Below are 18571 nucleotides of genomic sequence, written 5' to 3' on the forward strand. Positions count from 1 at the left end.
CTTTGCAAAACCTTTTGCGCGTCTTTTGATTAGTCGATTAGATAGTTAAGAAAAAACAAAAATTAGATAGTTAAGTGAACTGCATAAAACACATCATCTCTTTCAATTATACGCATCAACTTAAGAAAATCTCTTGAATTTTACGGCTTATTGAAATGAATGCGTGCAATCAAATAAAATGACATTCTATAACTTAACTATCTAATAAAACTAATGATAATACACGCAAAAAAAAACAAGTGTCTAATAATAACACTTTATTAGAAGTTGAGATGTTAAATTGCAACATGACTTGATATGAGTGTTTAAATAGGAAATCCTGACAATTTCAAATTAAAGGGTTTGTTTTCTTATATATGTTAATTACCATTGTAGCAACAAGAAGTCCATAGGAATAAACTCCACAAGGCAACAACTTTGGTATTTTCCATTGGCCCCTTCCTATATCATTCACCCAACGTCACACTAAAAAAGGCTCCCCCTCTTCCAAAAAAAATAAGCAACTATTAATTAACATGGGTTCCATGCCATCTCCTTCAAGAAATCCTACTCGATATCAAGAAAATAATGACCAATATTATCGTATTTATGCTTCATTTTGTGGCAAAGATTACACTCCAAACATTAACATGTCGAATTGGATATCGTGTTACCATCCTTCAACAAATTCCTGGCATCGACTCACTACAATTCCAAGCCTTCTCGAGAACCAAGTGCTTAAAAACTTCGCCATGGTTTCAATTGGCGAAACAATTTATGTAATAGGAGGGCGACATTGTAACAAGGTTATTGTTGACACTGACGATAATTATGTTAAAGAAATGAGCCCTGGTGTGCGCGATGAGGTACTTAAATATGATACTCGCGCAGATACATGGTCAACTTGTGCCCCTTTAACTACGCCAAGGTATAATTTTGCATGCACTTGTAATGATGGTAAAATTTATGTTGCTGGTGGACAAACAACGTTGGACAGTGCTGAAGGTACTTCTTTTGCTGAAGCTTATGATCCTGTTAAAGATGAATGGGAACCTTTACCAAATATGAGTACCTTGAGGTATAAGTCTGTTGGTGTGCCATGGCAAGGTAATGTTGACTAGTTTTTTTACAGAAGCCTAAGTTACATTAATTTATAGTAACATAAAAACAATCAGATATACTTGGAAAATTTTATTATGGGATGGAAAATTTTATTATGGTTGAGGTCCAACCAACAATCTATTTTTATAGCTAAAGTGAAAATAACTAGAGAAAAAATATACTTAGGGCTCGTTTGGCCATAAATTGTTTTTCCTTTTTTTCGAAATTTTTTTTCACTTTTCCGAAAATTGTGGTGTTTGATCATGAAAATTCGGAAAAATTATTTTGGAGTTGGATTTCAAAAAGTGAAAACAACTTTTTGTTATTTTCACAATATTCCACTTCCTTTTCTAACTTTCATTATTATTACATATAACCTCAATATTTCAATTTTTACACAAACCGTTCTTATAACTACAACTAACCACCAAGAAAAAAATTATTATTTGTTTTCTATGGTACAACATCATTTTTAATTGTTACAGATATTCTAATCTCTTTTTCTTCTTTTAACCAAAATTTACTAACATGAAGTAAAAAATAATAAATGACAATCTATGACGGAAAATGAGAAATTTAATATTTTTTTCTTGCCATTCTAATTTTCTGTATATGTCATATAATGGCTATTATGATTTTAATAAATTATTAAAAAGTGGTCAGTAAAGTCGCATATCAAACATAACGTAACAATCCATATTTACGATACAATAATATTCAAGGAAAATCAATATCATCAATAAAGAAAAAGCAAAAAATTAGCACTAATCTATTCAAAAATAATTCATCCGTAAATTTTTTTAAAAAGACCAAATTCAATAAAATAATTAATTCAAGTGAAAGTAATTAAGAATCTTCATCAACAAACTTAAGAATATACAAAATAGATTTATATCCATCAATCATATTTATCAAAATATATTTTTTCTATTCAGTCGATTATGGTTAGATAAACTTATTTAGCTTGTGCTTCTGATATTTTTATTCAAATTTTAGAAGAATAACAATCATAATAATTAGTTTGTTGCTAATTATTTTATCAATTGAAGACATATAAATTATTTTGTCAACATCTGGTTGTATGTTAGTAGGTAAATTAGTAGTTGAGTGATTTTGATAATTTTTAAAAGTTGAGGGCATAAAATCATATTTAAAAAAAAAAAAAAAGATTTTTCAAAAGTCTAAAAAAGAATTCAAAAAGACACGGCCAAACATAACTCTAACTCCAACTTCATCTTCATCTTCATCTTCATCTTCATCTTCAACTCCAACTTCAACTCCGGAAAAAAGTAATTTTCATGGTCAAACGACTACTTTGAGTAATTGACACTGGTCCCATCAAGCTTTTTGAAAATGATTTTTTTATTTATTCATTTAGTAAAATAAAAAAGTTTAATTATATTTTCTTGATATTATCCTCAGCTTAAATAACTATAGTACTCTTCCGTTATTTTATACTTGTAACTTATTTTTAAAATTAATTCTATTTTTACTCGTTATTTTTTATAAGTCAAGAAAAATAATTTTTTTAAAAATATTTTACTTTCAACATTAATTATTTATTTCCTAAATCATTTTCAATGCCTAATATTAAGCATCAATTAATAGGAACAGTGTGATAAAATAATCATGCTAATTATTTTTTTTTAATGACATGCCAAGTCAAAATTGGATAAGTAAAAATAAAAATAGGTAGTCAACTGGAAAGCTTCAAAGAATTATTAATAAGATTAATTATAGTGAAATACATTGATTAAAATTTTTTTAAGAAAACTGGTGTCCAAATCTTGGTTGATCTTGCTGATGCTACAAGTATTTCAAAACTTGATGTTCAGATCTTGGTTCTTTTCCTCTAACTTTGACAATTTTTTAATCAAAACAAACTATTATATGAAAGATTAACAAAAATAAGACTATAGTATTTTGAAACTATTTTCTACATTTTAAAATAATTTTCACCTTAATATCCTTAATTTCTTGCAAAATAATAAAAATACCTTTTCCAATTATTTACAGGTAACAAAGTAGGAAAAAAAAAAACCAATATTATTTGCATGAAATTATACTCCTATATAACATATACATGTACTTTTAATTAGATTTGCATTCAATTAAAGATTGATGAAATTTAATGAAATTGTAAAAGATTTTTTTTTTTCATTCGATGCTTTTTATTAAGAATTTTTTCATATCTAGAATTCGAATTCGAGACCTCTGATTAAAGAAAAAGTAACCTCATCTACTGCATCACAGCCTTTAATAATGTAAAAGGTATTTTTATTTTGTCCTCGAATGAACTGCTAATCTTCCAACAAATACTTAAAGCAATTTGTGTAAATCATTTACAACCATAACCCACTTAATTAAGATGATAACGGATGAAAAAATATCAATCATTATTGTACACATAGTAAATTATGCAAATTACAAATTATGTCACTTTTTATATTTATTTATTTCTTATTGTGTCTTCTGAAGACACGGGCGTACAATTGTTATTGCCTTTTTCTATACGTACTATTATGTACTCTCTCTTTACATTTATTTGTCATTAATTTTTTAATTGAATTTTTATTTTTACTTATTATTTTTGACATATCAAGAAAAGATAATTTCTTTTTCTATTTTACCCTTAGCATTAATTATTTTTTCTCCAAATTAATTTTATGACACAATATAAACATCACTTAATAGAAATATTATAGTAAAATAACTATATTATTAATTATTTTTCTTAATAGGTGTATCATCTTAATTTGTGACGATTAAAACTTAAAAGGAGAAAGTATTTAGCTCAATTCATGATTATTCTTGATTGGACGCATGTCCATAGTACTATAAAATACTATTTTTTTTCTTTTGTTAAAATAATGGGAAAAGAACACTCTATAGCATTTTTCAAAACAAATAGCCCAAGTTTAAAAACTTTCCAAAAAGTGTTCAGTCGGATATATTATTTTCGCTTTATAGTCGTTTTCTAATTTGGATCATTTTGGCCTACTTAGTTCATATACAGTCCATATACAATATTGATACAGTCTATATATAATACTGATACAGTATTCAACTTGGGAAATTCGACCCTTTTAAAAATATTTTTTTTTTTGTTATAAATTTTTTAACTAATCAAATATTCTGATTTTTTTTTATTGTTTAGAAATAATAATTAAATTATATAAAAACAATATAATTGTTAAATAGAATATGTATCTATATAAAATATGTGTATAGAAATTGTATAATTTTATCAAATATGTATATGTATAAAATATATATAAAAAATATATAGAAAGTGTATGAAAATTATATAATTATTGTATAAAACATGCAAAAAAAAAAAATGTACAGTTATTGTATAAATTATGTATCAAAAGTGTATAATTTTCGTATAGAATATATATATGTATAAGATATGTATAGAAACTGTATAGAAGGTGTGTAGAAACGGTATAGAACAAGTCAGTAAATTGAAATGACTAGAAAATGAAATTTAAATTCCATGGTTATTTTCATGGAAATAGTTTAATTTGAAGTGTCGTTTCTGTCCTTTCCCCCAAAATAATTAAATAGGCCCTCTGTTTCATGTGTCAAAAAGGCAATAGAGCCTCATCCAACTTTTGTTGGTTGGACCTCAACCATAATAAAATTTTCCGATACACTTAAGTGAATAAGTGATTGGATGGACCCACTTAAGCTCATAAGGGGATAGGCCGGAGCGGAACATAAAATTGCAATGGTGGTTCTTTAGTCTTTGCTCTTTAGCAATTGAGCTTATCACGATGGACATATACTGAAGACCAAACACAGAATAGAGGTGAAAATGCAAATGACTCCAAGAGCAGGAGCGGAGCTAGCTTATGGTCAGGGATGTTAGAGTGGGTAAAAGTCCCACATTGATTGGGGAATGGACTGGTGATTTGCTTACATGGACCTTGACAACCCTCCCCTCTTGAGCTAGTTTTTGAGGTTGAGTTAGGCCCAAGGTCCATTTCTTGACAAGGGATTCATCCAAATCCACATTGGAGAAAAATTATAGTACTACTATTTTAGATAAGATTAAAATTATCTTCTATGTATGTATAATAAATGTTGAACTCCTATCGACTAGTTCATGTTTACGTCTTTCAATTTTAAACCCATGGTGAAAACTGTGGGAGGGAATGGTTCATTGGACTGGCCCCTAATTGATCGGTTTCAGCCCAGCCCATAAATGAAATATGTAATTTCATTTTTTAAAAGAAAATTGAGGTTTCTCTGTTTATTAAATTAACTAGGGTACATCTAACTTTTTTGGTAATTGCAAATTTAGAATTCAAAATACAAAATTCATACTCATACTTAACAGGTAAAATTTATGTGGTGGGGGGATTTGCTAAAAGAGGAAACTGTGAAAGCCAAGGACCATATGTGATGGAAAGAAGTTCTGCTGAGCTGTACGATCCACGTCAGCAAAATTGGGAGTACGTGGCAAGAATGTGGGACCTAGATGTTCCACCTAATCAAATAGTAAATGTTAATGGCAAATTATTCAGTTCAGGTGATTGTTTAAATGCATGGAAAGGACATATTGAAGCTTATGACGAAAATCTAAATATATGGAATATAGTGGATGGCTCAAATTCACCAATATCCACGTTAGATGCCACGGTGGCAAAGTTGCCACCTAAGCAAAGAATATTTTGCACCATGGCACCTATTGGGACTCAACTTTACTTCTTAGCTGGATACCGAATGCCAGGTGAGATATCGATAACGAGGACCGAAGTCCATGTGTTTGACACGTCAGCAACAGCTAATGGTTGGAGAAGTTTCGAGCCAATTGAGGAAGAGGGAGAAAAGGAACTTTGTTGTCATTGTTGTGTTCTTAAAATGGATTAATTCACTAGTAATAGTTTATATGCTACTAATATAGAATAAGAACGACAAGTATAGAGAGGAACGACTGATATACTGTCTCGATAAAGTCGGTTGTAAATCCCAATATATATTGTTTACGTTGTATGAGACTAATTATAGTATATATAGTGGATCAATCGAATTTTGTTAGCGGACAGAATGTCAGAATTGTATGAATAAAAACAAATTTAAAAAATATGTATTTTAGATTATTTTTGATAGACTGAGTTAAATTAATAAAATTTAATTTCCCCCAAGGTCCTTTAGCTGTGAGTATATCTTCACAATTTGTTTTTTATTGAACATGGGAAATCAATGTAATTATTATTCCTGAGATTATAGAAACTCCAAGCTTTCAAATTTTCGACGTTGTTTTAAGAAATCTAATTAGTAAACCAATTAAATTTTGTTTTTACTCATGTTAACTTGATATGATCTGCCTTTAAGTAATTGATCATAGGAATAAAAATAAAGTGTTAATTCTTACCAACTTAATCTTGTTGAATTTAGAAACAAACATGTACGAACCATTTTACAAAGTATGTGTTTGGATAATCCAAAGTATATATTTGTACGTAATCATGGCTGTAGTATGCCCTTTTTGGACCTATGTCCTAGTAAAAAACTGCAATCTATAATTGTTTATTATATTGGTTGTCCATCTAATTTTATTCCTAAGTAGGAGCAGAAAAGTCGGGTTTCAATATGAATATCAGATGTTGGATGGAAAATAAAAAAAGAGAGAAGAAAAATGAAGATTTTTATAAAGATGAGTTGTGGACTTGTGGTGGAATGGTTGAAAGTCCTTCTACCCTTGAAAAGGGAGTCTGAGTTTTTGGTGTGGAAAAAAATATTGTTAGGAGTATAATTTCAGAGTGAATTTTGCAATGTAATATCCAAATATAATCACGCTCTAAAATGAATACTGAACCACCGATCGGTAAAATAAAGAAAAACGAGTAGAAAAGTGAATTTTATTCATGTTGAGATAGTGAATTTCTTTCATTTGATGATCTTCAATGTATCTCAAAATCTTATATGAAATCATACCAAAACAACATGTAAACCAAATGGAACCGCCTATTTAGAGAACAACTAAAAAATGTATTTATGTTGAAATTCACATTAAACATAAAATATTAATTAATTTGATCATCTTACTCTAAATCAAGCCGAGTAAGCTAAAACAAAGAAAATATTTATATTCTTTACTCTTGTCCATTTCAAATTTCAAGCAGAGTACTATTCATTGGGTTTTGTGAAGCATGTATATTTGTAGTGGAAGGTACTGTTTCCTTTACGGGCCGTTTGCTTTGCGGGGACTAAACTCAATAATTTCAGGATAAAATAATAATTTTGAGATAACAATATAACTCACTCATTTGATTATAAATGTTTGGGATAACTTATATCAGGATTAATAATTAGTCCCGGGATAAGTTATCCACACAAATGGTGGGATAACAATCCCAAGACTATTTTTCTTTGGTACTCCCTCCGTTTCATAATAAATGAATTGTTGAATTTTGACACACAGATTAAGAAAAAAACACTAAAGACATAAATTTAACATAACTTTTCATTTTTACCCAAAAAAAAAAAATTGACCTTGTAATACCTTTTCAAAAGTTAATTGATTATCAAATCATAAGAGTAAATTTGGAAAAAAATTTAATGATTCACTTATTTTGAAACACCAATAAATATCCCAACAATTCACTTATTCCGAAATGGAGGAAGTATTAAATTATATAATGACTAAAATATCCTCAAAATCTATGATTTCATTTCACACATCTATATATATATATACTAGTATTTTAATTATTAATTTTAATAAAATTTAAATACTTAATAATTTTGACATAAATTTTATATTTACATTAAAAACTTACTAGTAATATATAATAATTTATCAAAAAATTAATTCTAAAATTCAAAAAAGGATATAATTACCCTCCAAATTCATAGATTATCACTTTGTATACATTACTTTACTTCTTTTTATATATATATATATATAATATAAGATATTTGTATAACGAGATATGTTAGATTTTAATGCGAATGAATATGAAACTTATCATATGAAGTTCAAATTTTTAGATGAGATGAAAAAATAAATTATAAAATTTTGTGTATAATATTTTGTTGTTTCTACACAAGTTTTTTTTATCATTTTTAATTTACTTTTCTTCTAATTTACTCAAATAATTTTATCTAAAAATCCAAAAAAATAAATCTAACTACTACATGATTCATCATTATATGTGTTTTGGAGAAAGTAAAAAATTCAAACTTACAAATAAAGAGAAAAATCATATGAATCAAATAAATAATTTTTTTATGTTGAGTAATGGAGAATCTAGCTAGCTATTATTTTAAAATCTTTTCAAAACTATAGCTAATAACATTTTTTCAAATGATTTTACTAATATACATATATATACATATATATATATATATATATATGTATGTATGTATGTATGTATGTATATATAACTTTACTTTAATACTATATATAAGAGAGAATGTGAGATTTTAGTTGTCCTCGCATTATTTTTTTATCATTTTATCTCTAATTTAAATTTTAATTACTCTACAAATTTTCATTCATTTTGATAAATTTGAACAATTATATGAGCTTATTAAATGCTACCATAGTGATAAGTAATGAAAAAATGATAGTGACACTATAAAAATTATTTATACAATCAAGTTCAAAATTGATGCAAAGATTTATTGTTTTCCTATTTTGTAGAAATGTTTATTAATCGTACTTTAGATTTTCATTTTTCCTAACAAATTTATCATGAACATAAATTTTTATTTTTCCTAACAAATTTATCATGGACAAGTTATTAAAGTATGTTGACATTCCCTTTCTAACTTAATACATGCTTAATTATTAAATAAAAAAATATTTTTATATTTAGCTAAAAATATTTAAAAAAAAAATTTTCTAAATATAATTTGACTCTTCAAATATTAATGATACTAAATAATGGAAAAATGAGAGTAATTCTTTTTCACATTTTTTTATGATGAAATTTTTTGACAAAAAAATGAGATTATCAATATTTTATGGAATTTAGAACAAAATAAAATATTAGAGCTTCATAAACATTTAAGAAATATCAACATATATTTTTAGGAAAAAGAAACTAATAAAGTTAAAAAAAATTAGTAACTTTTTAATTTCTTTTGTATGATTTAATATGAAGGAAAATAATTAAGCTAAATATTGTGAAGGGTATTTTAGTAAACAAACAATATATTTTTACAAACAATGCACTACATATTATTTTTAATACCACAAACCAAACAACCACTAAAAAATAATATCATGATAACTTATTCCAGAACAACTAATCTCATCATAACTAATCCTGGTATAACTTGTTTTCAAACCAAACGACCCTTTAGCTCTTCACTTTCTAGAGAAGTCTTTGATACTTTTCATGTGACAGAAATTTACTCTTCTTTTGGTTGGGGACGAAATTAGAATTTAAAATTTATGAATTTTATTGTATTGGCTTTTTAATTTGTTAATTTGTTAAATTAATTAAGATAAATATAATTTGAATCAAATACTGAATTGGAAAGAACCAAAAATTAACAGTCTTGGCTTTCCTTTGTGCAGAATGAAATCTTTACGAAATGTGACACTCATTACGAAGAGAAGGTTGGAAAAGCCGTATGAAAAAGAAGAATTGGTAAGTTTTTAAATTGCGTATGATATTTTAGACAAAATTCCATGAAAAATGAAAGGAAGTTAATAAAATGAAAGCTTACATAAGACCAAAACATAAATTCACATATAAATTATGTTTATAGATTTGTGGCATGGTATTTTAAAAAGACAAATTTATGAGTTATATTGAGTCAAACCAGACGATACATGCTATGAACTTAATATGAAAGATACAATTTTTTATTGTTTGGTGTGGGTTTAATTAATTAAAACTAGTGCATCAACTTGAGATGCACAAATTGTGCAGCACAATTAATTTTTATTTTATATATATGATAAATGTAAGTAGCTTTAAAGAAATTGTGAATGAAAGTTCTGAGTTTTGTTTCCTAAAGCAAGATATGATGTTTTTCTTCTCAGGAAAAACTTTTTTTTCTTGTCATTTTTTTTTCCCTTTACAATTTCATCACTCAAAAATTACTTGCAATATTTATGGTCAAAGGGATACTAAGAATCTGAGGGGATAGGAACTCCCATTAATTGAAACGGACTACAACTTCATTTTCATGGGACAAATAAAGTAAACAATAACTAGTCACTTTTCCACTAACCAACAATTGGATCCAATTAATGAATACATCGAAAGATGTGGTGAAATGAATAAGATTCATTCGGCCTTAGTTAAAACTTTCGAATTTGGATTCTTTGGTATAAGAAATTTACTTTTTTTTTAGCGATTTCTTCACTAGTAGACTTATACAATATGAATTTAAATTAATCGGGATCCTAATATGAGTAGTGAAGACGGGTGACAAATCAATTGGATCGAATGAGGACTATCATGCTACACAAGAAAGCTAAGTTTTCTCCCCACAATTGTCACAACTCACAAGATTTATGCATGAGCAAAATGCAATCTTCGAAACATATTTTGTTAAAAGAAAACAATAAATTAGAAATCAGTTTAATTAACAAATTATTTAGAAAAAACAAAGTACTACAATAAAATACAACACGCATGTTCTTGTTATAAGAGCTACCAAATTACAAGCTTGAATAGAAAAAAGAGTTCATCCCAAGGAGGGAACAGAAGCTGCACATTCACAAATCTCCATTTATATGACAATCTCAATAAGCTTTCACGAACACCAAAATTCACTTTTTTTTCCTTTTTCACATACATGTGCCCTTAGCCTCGTCTAACTTTTATAATGTTACTTAAGGGATTACAGAGTTAGAATTTAAACTTCATAATTCTAAATTCTAACGTCGTGATATCATATGTTAGTAATTGAATTCTAAATTTAAATTTTATAGATATTCAGTAAATTTCTTAATATCAACGTAGAGTTCAAATTAAAATTGCTAGATTTATTGTTACTGTGAAGGAGATTAATAAATGTGTTAATGTGCCATAATTACTAAGTAATGATAGTCAACTAATGTGTATGATAATTATGCGATAATTGTCATTAGTGGTGAATTGAGATAAGTTAGTTAATAGTAACAGTTATTAGTGGGCTTAGCTACCATGAGATGTTTGTGTATGTATAAAAAGAGGGATCTTGTAGACAGTTATTGCTCAATGAAGAATATCTTTTTCAATTCTCTCTCAAACTCTCATAGCTACTCTCTTCATTCTCATGCTTAGATTGTCTTCTTCTCACATTAGTGATTAACTGATCATATGAATTCAGTTACTTAACATGGTATCAGAGCCAGTGCGAGCTCATCTCGACGGAATTGCTGTCACAATTCGTGAAGAATTCGCAGAATTTGGTCCTTTTAGCTCATCTCGAAGGAACTATTGTCACAATTTGTGAAGATTTTGCAGAATTTGGTATTTTTTCCTCTTATCTCTGTTTTTTGATTTTGCATGGCGGATTCGAGTAGTTTGGGGGGAAATTCAACTGTTCCTACAGCTGCTACAGTTGTCGATTATCATCACCCTTTGTTTTTGCATCCTTCTGATGCACCTGATTCGTTGTCGGTAGGAATCGTATTATTTGGTTCGGATAACTACACTTTGTGGAGTAGAGCTATGAAATTGACTCTATTAGGAAAGAATAAACTAGGATTTATTGGCAGATTGATAAAACGTATTCAATACACTAGAGATTTGGAGAAGCTATGGGATCATTTTAATGCCATAGCGATCTCCTGAATTATATGTAATGTGAGCAAGGATTTACTTGGAGGAATCTTATTCTGTTCCAATATTCATCTCATTTGGGAGGATCTGCGAGAGAGATTTGACAAAATTAACAGTTCTCGAGCTTTTCAATTACACAAAGAAATCTTCACTTTAGTTTAGGGTGTTTCTTCAATTTTGAATTACTATTCTAAATTGAAAAATCTCTGGGATGAATATGATTCAATTATGCCACCTCCGTCGTATGATTGCCCTAAATCGAGAGAGTACTTTGAACACTTGCAATATCAACAAGTATTGTAATTTTTTATGGGGCTGAGTGATAGTTACAGTCAGGCTAGAAGCCAAATCTTAATGATATCGCAGGTGCCCAGTGTTAACCAAGTATATGTCATGGTTAACCAAGCTAAGAGTCAACGAATTGTGGCTGGAACTAGTAGAGTTATACCTGAACACTCAACTCCTACTGCTATGTATACTTCTAAAGGTGGTGGTAATGGCTATAATGGTGGAGGATATATTTTCAAGCAGAGAAAACAATACAATGGTAACTCATTCTGTGACCACTGCTGTATGAGAGGACATACTAAAGCTGAATATAACAAGCTTCTGAAATGCGACTTCTGTCATCTTACGGGCCACGTAAAGGCTGGCTGTTATAAGCTCATTGGATATCCCACAGATTTCAAAGAAAGGAAGAAAGCTAATATTGTGACGGGATTGATGATAGGTAATACTCAAGTGTTTGATCCTAATACTGTTGCAGGTCTACAGGCTTTCCAAATAATGTCTTATTCACAACAAGGAGGCTTTCCTCAATACTATAGTCTACACCAATATTCTCAACAAATAGTGACACACCAGGACATGATGCAACCTTACTTCAATCTGTCTCATCAGCTAGGACTGATACAGGGTATGTCACATCTCGTACCTTATTCTACTGTTATGCATGCTGTTAAGGAACCACATAAAGATGCTCATGCTGGTCAAAGAGCAAGTATTTCTGGCACTGGTAATATGACAGGTACTTCCTTCTCTAATAAGGGCTCTTTCATTAAATAGATAGTAGACACAGGTGCTACTAACCATATGATAGGTGACTACACTCATTTATCAGATGAAAACTTGATAGAAAATACAGGACAGGTGCAACTGCCTACTGAAGAATCAGCCAGAGTATCTCATGTTGGGAACTATAACCTTGGAGGAGGTGATGTTCTTACAAAAGTTTTGTGTGTGCCAACTTTTAAGTTTAATCTTCTGTCGATTTCTAAAATGACAAAAGACTTAAACTGCTATGCTACCTTCTTTCCCAATTGTTGTGTATTTCAGGACCTCTCATCCGGGAGGGTGAGGGAGATTGGTAAGGGTAAGGATGAATTGTATACTCTATACTCATAGATTGGGTCAAAAGATACAACTCACAAATTCCTTGCTGCAACTCCACATGCAGACATTTTCATTTAACATCAAAGAATGTGTCATGTTCCAATAAATATCTTAGAAAACTGTTTATGTTTCAACATGAGTCATTTAATTTGAATAATTGTGAAGTTTTTCCACTTGCTAGACAAACTAGGCTACTTTTCCCACGTAGTGTAAGCACAATTGTTTCATGTTTTGACTTACTTCATGTAGAAGTTTAGGAGCCATATAAATGGAAAACTTTTGATGACATGAGATTTTTTTCTCACTATTGTTGATGATCATTCAAGGTGGACCTGGATTTATTTGATGAGACTTAAATCAGATTTTTTTTTCTACTGAGAAATTTTATCACTATATTCAAGACACAATTTGGTAAAATTGTTAAGAGAGTAAGGTCTGATAATGATGGTGAATTTTTTAGCCATGCTTGTATAGATTTGTTCCAACAATATGGTATTATTCATGAGAGCTCTTGTTCATACACACCACAATAAAATGGTGTAGTGGAAAAAAGGCATAGACATATACTTAAGACGACAAGAGCTATTAAGTTTCAAGATGGTTTACTAGACAGATTTTGGGGATTATGCATTGAAACAACTGTATATATGTTGAACAGAATTTCTTCTTAGTGTTGAAATGGAAGTCACCTTTTGAGATAATATGGCAAAATCCTTCTTTGATACATTTAAGAGTTGTAGGTTGTCTGTGTTTTGCTACAAACCTCACACAGAAGGACAAATTCAGTTCAAGAGCAGTAAGAGTTGTTCTAGTTGGTTATAGTGCTCATAAAAAGGGGTATAAACTGTATGACCTGGAGAATAAAATAATTTTTGTTAGCAGAGATGTGGTGTTCATGGAAACCATGTTTCATTCAAAGGTTGTATAGCAGACCAAGACACCCACACTATGCATCCTTAACAAATTTTTTCTTGCGAGGAACTTTGTACAACTTCAGAAAATCTTATGGATGCACAACACCTTTATGAATCACCCTCAATAGAGACAACAATACCTGATATAAATTCAGTCATAGAAACAGAACCTATAGGTGTTTCTGAGCTCAGAAGATCACTAAAAAGCTCCAAGCCACCTATTTGGCATAAAGATTATATAGTAAGGAAAGGATCTAATAGTTAATTTATACTCTATTGCTGATCACATAGATTATACTTGTCTATCAACCACATATCAAGGATTTATCTCAAGGTTCTCAGCTGAAATTGAACCCACCAACTATGCAGAGGCTGCTACTGATGCAAGATGGGTACAAGCTATGAAAACTGAAATTCAAGCCTTAGAAGATAACAAGACTTGGAAAATTGTGACACTACCCAAGGACAAAAAAGCTATTGATTGTAGATGGGTGTATAAAATTAAGTATAAGGCTGATGAAAATGTTGAGCAAGACTTTTAGCAAAGGGTTGTAGGCAAAAGGAAGGATTGGATTATCAAGAGACTTTTTCACAAGTTGTGAAGATGAATATTGTTCGAGCAGTTATCTCAATAATTACAGCTAAACACTGGAAATTATACCAAATGAATATATATAATGTTTTCTTGCAAGGAGATCTGTTTGAAGAAGTATACATGCATATTCCAGAAGGATTTTGCTAGTAACAGAGGAAAGATGAGAAGGTGTGCAGATTATTAAAATCCTTATACGGACGGAAACAGGTATCCAGACAATGGAATATTAAGATGACTGCAGCTTTAACTTCTTTTGATTTTCCACGAAACACAAGAGATTACTCTTTATTTACAAAGAAGGATGGTGATAAAATTGTTATTGTGTTAGTTTATGTTGATAATTTGCTGTTGACAGGGAGTGATAATGACATGATCCAACAAACAAAAGAAGTTCTACAAACAACTTTCAAAATAAAAGATTTGGGAGAACTCAAATATTTCCTTGGGATTGAGTTTGCTAGAAATAAGGATGGCATCTTGATGCACCAGAGAAAATATACATTAGAATTGATTTTTGACATGGGGCTTACAGGTGCTAAACCTATTGTTACACCCACGGAGTAACATCTTAAACTCACTACTGCTGAATTTGACCACAGTGTGTCATCAAATAGTAAAGATCAACTCTTGAAGGATCCTACAAGCTACCAATAAATAATTGGGAAGCTGCTTTGCCTTACAAATACAAGACCAGATATTGTATTTGATGTACAAAGTCTGAGCCAGTTTATGCACTCTCCAAAAAGGTCACATATGGATGCAGCTATACAACTAGTGAGATATGTTAAACAGGCACCAGGAATAGGAATACTAATGTCAACAACAGGTGATGATGCATTGAAGGTTTATTGTGATGCAGATTCGGGAGCCTGCATTAATAGTAGAAAATCAGTCACCTGATATCTAGTGCAATATGGTGCTTCACCTATTTCATGAAAGTTGAAAAAATAGCCTACTGTGTCTAAAAGCTCAGCAGAAGCTGAGTACAGAGCAATGACATCATCAGTAGCTGAACTAGTGTGGTTGATAGGATTATTTGAGGGCCTTGGTACCAAGGTTAAAGTTCTTGTTTCACTCTTCTCTGACAACATATCAGCATTGCAAATAGCAGCTAATCCAGTGTTTCATGAGAAAACGAAACACATAGATATAGACTACCACTTTACTAGAGAAAAGATTCGGGAAGGGTTGATTGTTACTACACATCTATCCTCAACAGAACAGCCTACAGATTTGTTTACCAAAGGACTTGGGAGATCTTTACATGCACATTTGATGTCCAAACTGGGAATTAAAAATATCTTCATAGCTCCTAATTTGAGGGGAAGTATGTAGGAGTTTAATAAATGTGTTGATGTGTTGTAATTACTAAGCATTGATAGTCAGGTAATGTGCATGATAATTATGCAATAATTGTCATTAGTGATGAATTGAGATAAGTTAATTAATAGTAGCAGTTATTAGTGGGCTTAGCTGCCATGAGATGTATGCGTATGTATATAAAGAGGGATCCTGTAGACAGTTATTGCTCAATGAAGAATATCTTTTTCAATTCTCTCTCAAACTCTCATAGCTACTCTCTTCATTCTCATGCTTAGATTGTCTTTTCCTCACATCAGTGATTAACTGATCACATGAATTCAGTTACTTAACAGTTAGTCTAGGATGATACTAGTTGCTTTTACAATCACGGGCAGATGGAGTGTGTGTATACACAAAGTTAATATCTTTTTACACTCATCATAATGTGATTAAAAATAAAATAAAACTTTTATAAATACTAATCTCGAATTCATTTAGACCGTACATCTTTTTAGGTATATTCATATAATAGGTAGTTGTTAAGTCGTTATTGCATTTCATAAAAACATTTCTCCTAGAGTAGTTGTTAATTCGAATAAAGAAACTTTGTTATGGACATTTTTAAACATTCAGGGGTCATTTGATAGGAGGGATAAGGGATAATTAATTTCGGAATTAATTTTAAAATTAGTTTATCTATATTTAATTGGGATAAGATGAATGAAATAACTTATTTCGAGATTATATTATTATTTTTATTCCTTCTTGAAAATGAGATAACTAATTTCGAGATAATTAATTCTATCTAACCCCTCAATGTATAGTACTGCATAGAGTTAGTTACATTGATCCGCAAGAAGCTTAACTAACTCATGAAATAGCAAAAGCTACTGTAAAGGAAGGAAACAAAATATTGAGACAAATCTCACTCTCCTAGCTAGAATATGATGAAGGTTATCAATTCGATTTCATAACTAGTTAGTACGTTTGAATAATATTATTTCTCAACTATAATAAGCTAAATTTAACAACCTAATATCACATCCCAAATTATAATTACATTTTGTCCTTATTTACTCAGGCTCTGAAGACATAAAACAAGCAAAAATCATGACAAATAATGAGCCGAAGTAGAAACAAAATCAAATATGTCACACTTTAGAGTAAGACAAAGTTAGTACTACTACAGATTAAGGGATCGTTTGGTTGAAAAATTATTATTTCAAAATAATTAATATCGAAATTAGTTATTTAGGATTATTCAAGATAACTTATATCATCATTATGTGAGATAAGTTATTCCATCACTATAATGTAAATTATGTAATAAGTTATCCCATCATTAATTAATTCCTCTAACTAAATATGAGCAAAATTACTTATTTAAGGAATTACTTATACCGCACACCAGACGAGCCTTAAGATACCTTATATTTACAAAATTTGAATTTCCCACCTCTTAATTTAGCAAAATGCTGACGTAATCCTCTTTCAGGTTTATACGACATGATTTAGCCTACAGGAAAATAAAACATTCCATAGAAACAACTGGATTTTCAATAGACTCGCCGGTCTCCGGCGTACTTCTCGCCGGCGATTGACCACCAAGTTTGACTCCCTCATGCGCCGCTGCTGAACTTGTGATTCCAATTTTGTCTCCTTCACGCGCTGCCGTCGGATTTCTATTTCCATGTTTGTCTTCTTCACGCGCCGCCGGCGCCGGACTTCTATTTCTCACATTCCGACGTACATCCACCGTACTACGTGTCGCCGGAGAATTCGACCTCCGAACCCCATTATCACCTTGACCTCTGCGGGTTCCATTAGTAGGCCCCACATTGCGCCGTTGTTGCGGCATTCCCCTCCCTTGTACTCCTCCCCTTGACGTTACCGGCAATCTCCTTTTATCCGGCGATGTCGCCGGTCTTCTTCTCTCTCTAACTCCGGCAATGTCGCCGGTGTGTTGCCTCTTCCGATATGCTCTCACCGGTGACCTCTGAGTTACTTCTCCGTCTTCCTCTCTCTTCTCCGTCGCCGTCGCCGTTGTTGAATAGCTCTCAGTAAAGCTACACATTTCTGAAGTCTCAATCTCTTCAGATACTTCCGTTGCTTCAAACTTCACTTCATCTTTATACTTACCATCAGCCGTTGATTCAAGTTTCACTTCCTCTTTCTTTTTAACAACAGCCGTTGATTCAAACTTCATTTCCTCTCTCTTTTTAACAACAGCTGTTGATTCAAACTTGATATCATTATGGGGTTCAATGACAGCCGTTGATTCAAAGTTGACTTGTGGAAAGTCAGCTCTTCTGTTGTTGACCTTTGGTGGTGATGGTGGGGGAATAATGGGTGTTTCAGAAAGGACTTCCTTAACGGTTTCTTCCTCCGCTAGCGGTGGATCTCGGCCGTGTGTGGCGGAACACGGCGGGGAAGTGCGGTGGGGTTTTTTATTGGAGGAGCTAAAACAGCAGCCCATTTTAGGGTGGTAGAATGGAAGAGTGAAAGAAGAATAAAGGCATATACAAGTGGATACAAGACAGGAAATG

The 18571-nt window shown here is 30.8% G+C and overlaps 2 protein-coding genes across 2 annotated transcripts; one reads left to right on the plus strand and one right to left on the minus strand.

Annotated features, from left to right (window-relative positions):
• Positions 1-483: 483 nt before the first annotated feature.
• On the plus strand, positions 484-6232 carry LOC107877308 (kelch-like protein 8). Its single transcript, XM_016723982.2, has 2 exons — positions 484-1086; positions 5426-6232. Exons 1-2 carry the CDS (start codon positions 516-518, stop codon positions 5956-5958), a joined length of 1104 nt encoding a protein of 367 aa, XP_016579468.1. The 5' UTR covers positions 484-515; the 3' UTR covers positions 5959-6232.
• An 11207-nt stretch (positions 6233-17439) lies between these two features.
• On the minus strand, positions 17440-18571 carry LOC107877309. Its single transcript, XM_047415360.1, has one exon. It carries the CDS (start codon positions 18499-18501, stop codon positions 17542-17544), a length of 960 nt encoding a protein of 319 aa, XP_047271316.1. The 5' UTR covers positions 18502-18571; the 3' UTR covers positions 17440-17541.

The sequence above is a fragment of the Capsicum annuum genome, chromosome 7 (genome assembly GCF_002878395.1).
Source record: "Capsicum annuum cultivar UCD-10X-F1 chromosome 7, UCD10Xv1.1, whole genome shotgun sequence".
Lineage (NCBI taxonomy): Eukaryota > Viridiplantae > Streptophyta > Magnoliopsida > Solanales > Solanaceae > Capsicum > Capsicum annuum.

Bases quoted from the DNA above. Each gene is read 5' to 3' on its own strand.
- LOC107877308 (XM_016723982.2), top strand. From the start codon at position 516: ATGGGTTCCATGCCATCTCCTTCAAGAAATCCTACTCGATATCAAGAA. The intron at 1,087-5,425 runs GTAATGTTGACT...CATACTTAACAG, and splicing joins TGTTGGTGTGCCATGGCAAG to GTAAAATTTATGTGGTGGGG.
- LOC107877309 (XM_047415360.1), bottom strand. From the start codon at position 18,501: ATGGGCTGCTGTTTTAGCTCCTCCAATAAAAAACCCCACCGCACTTCC.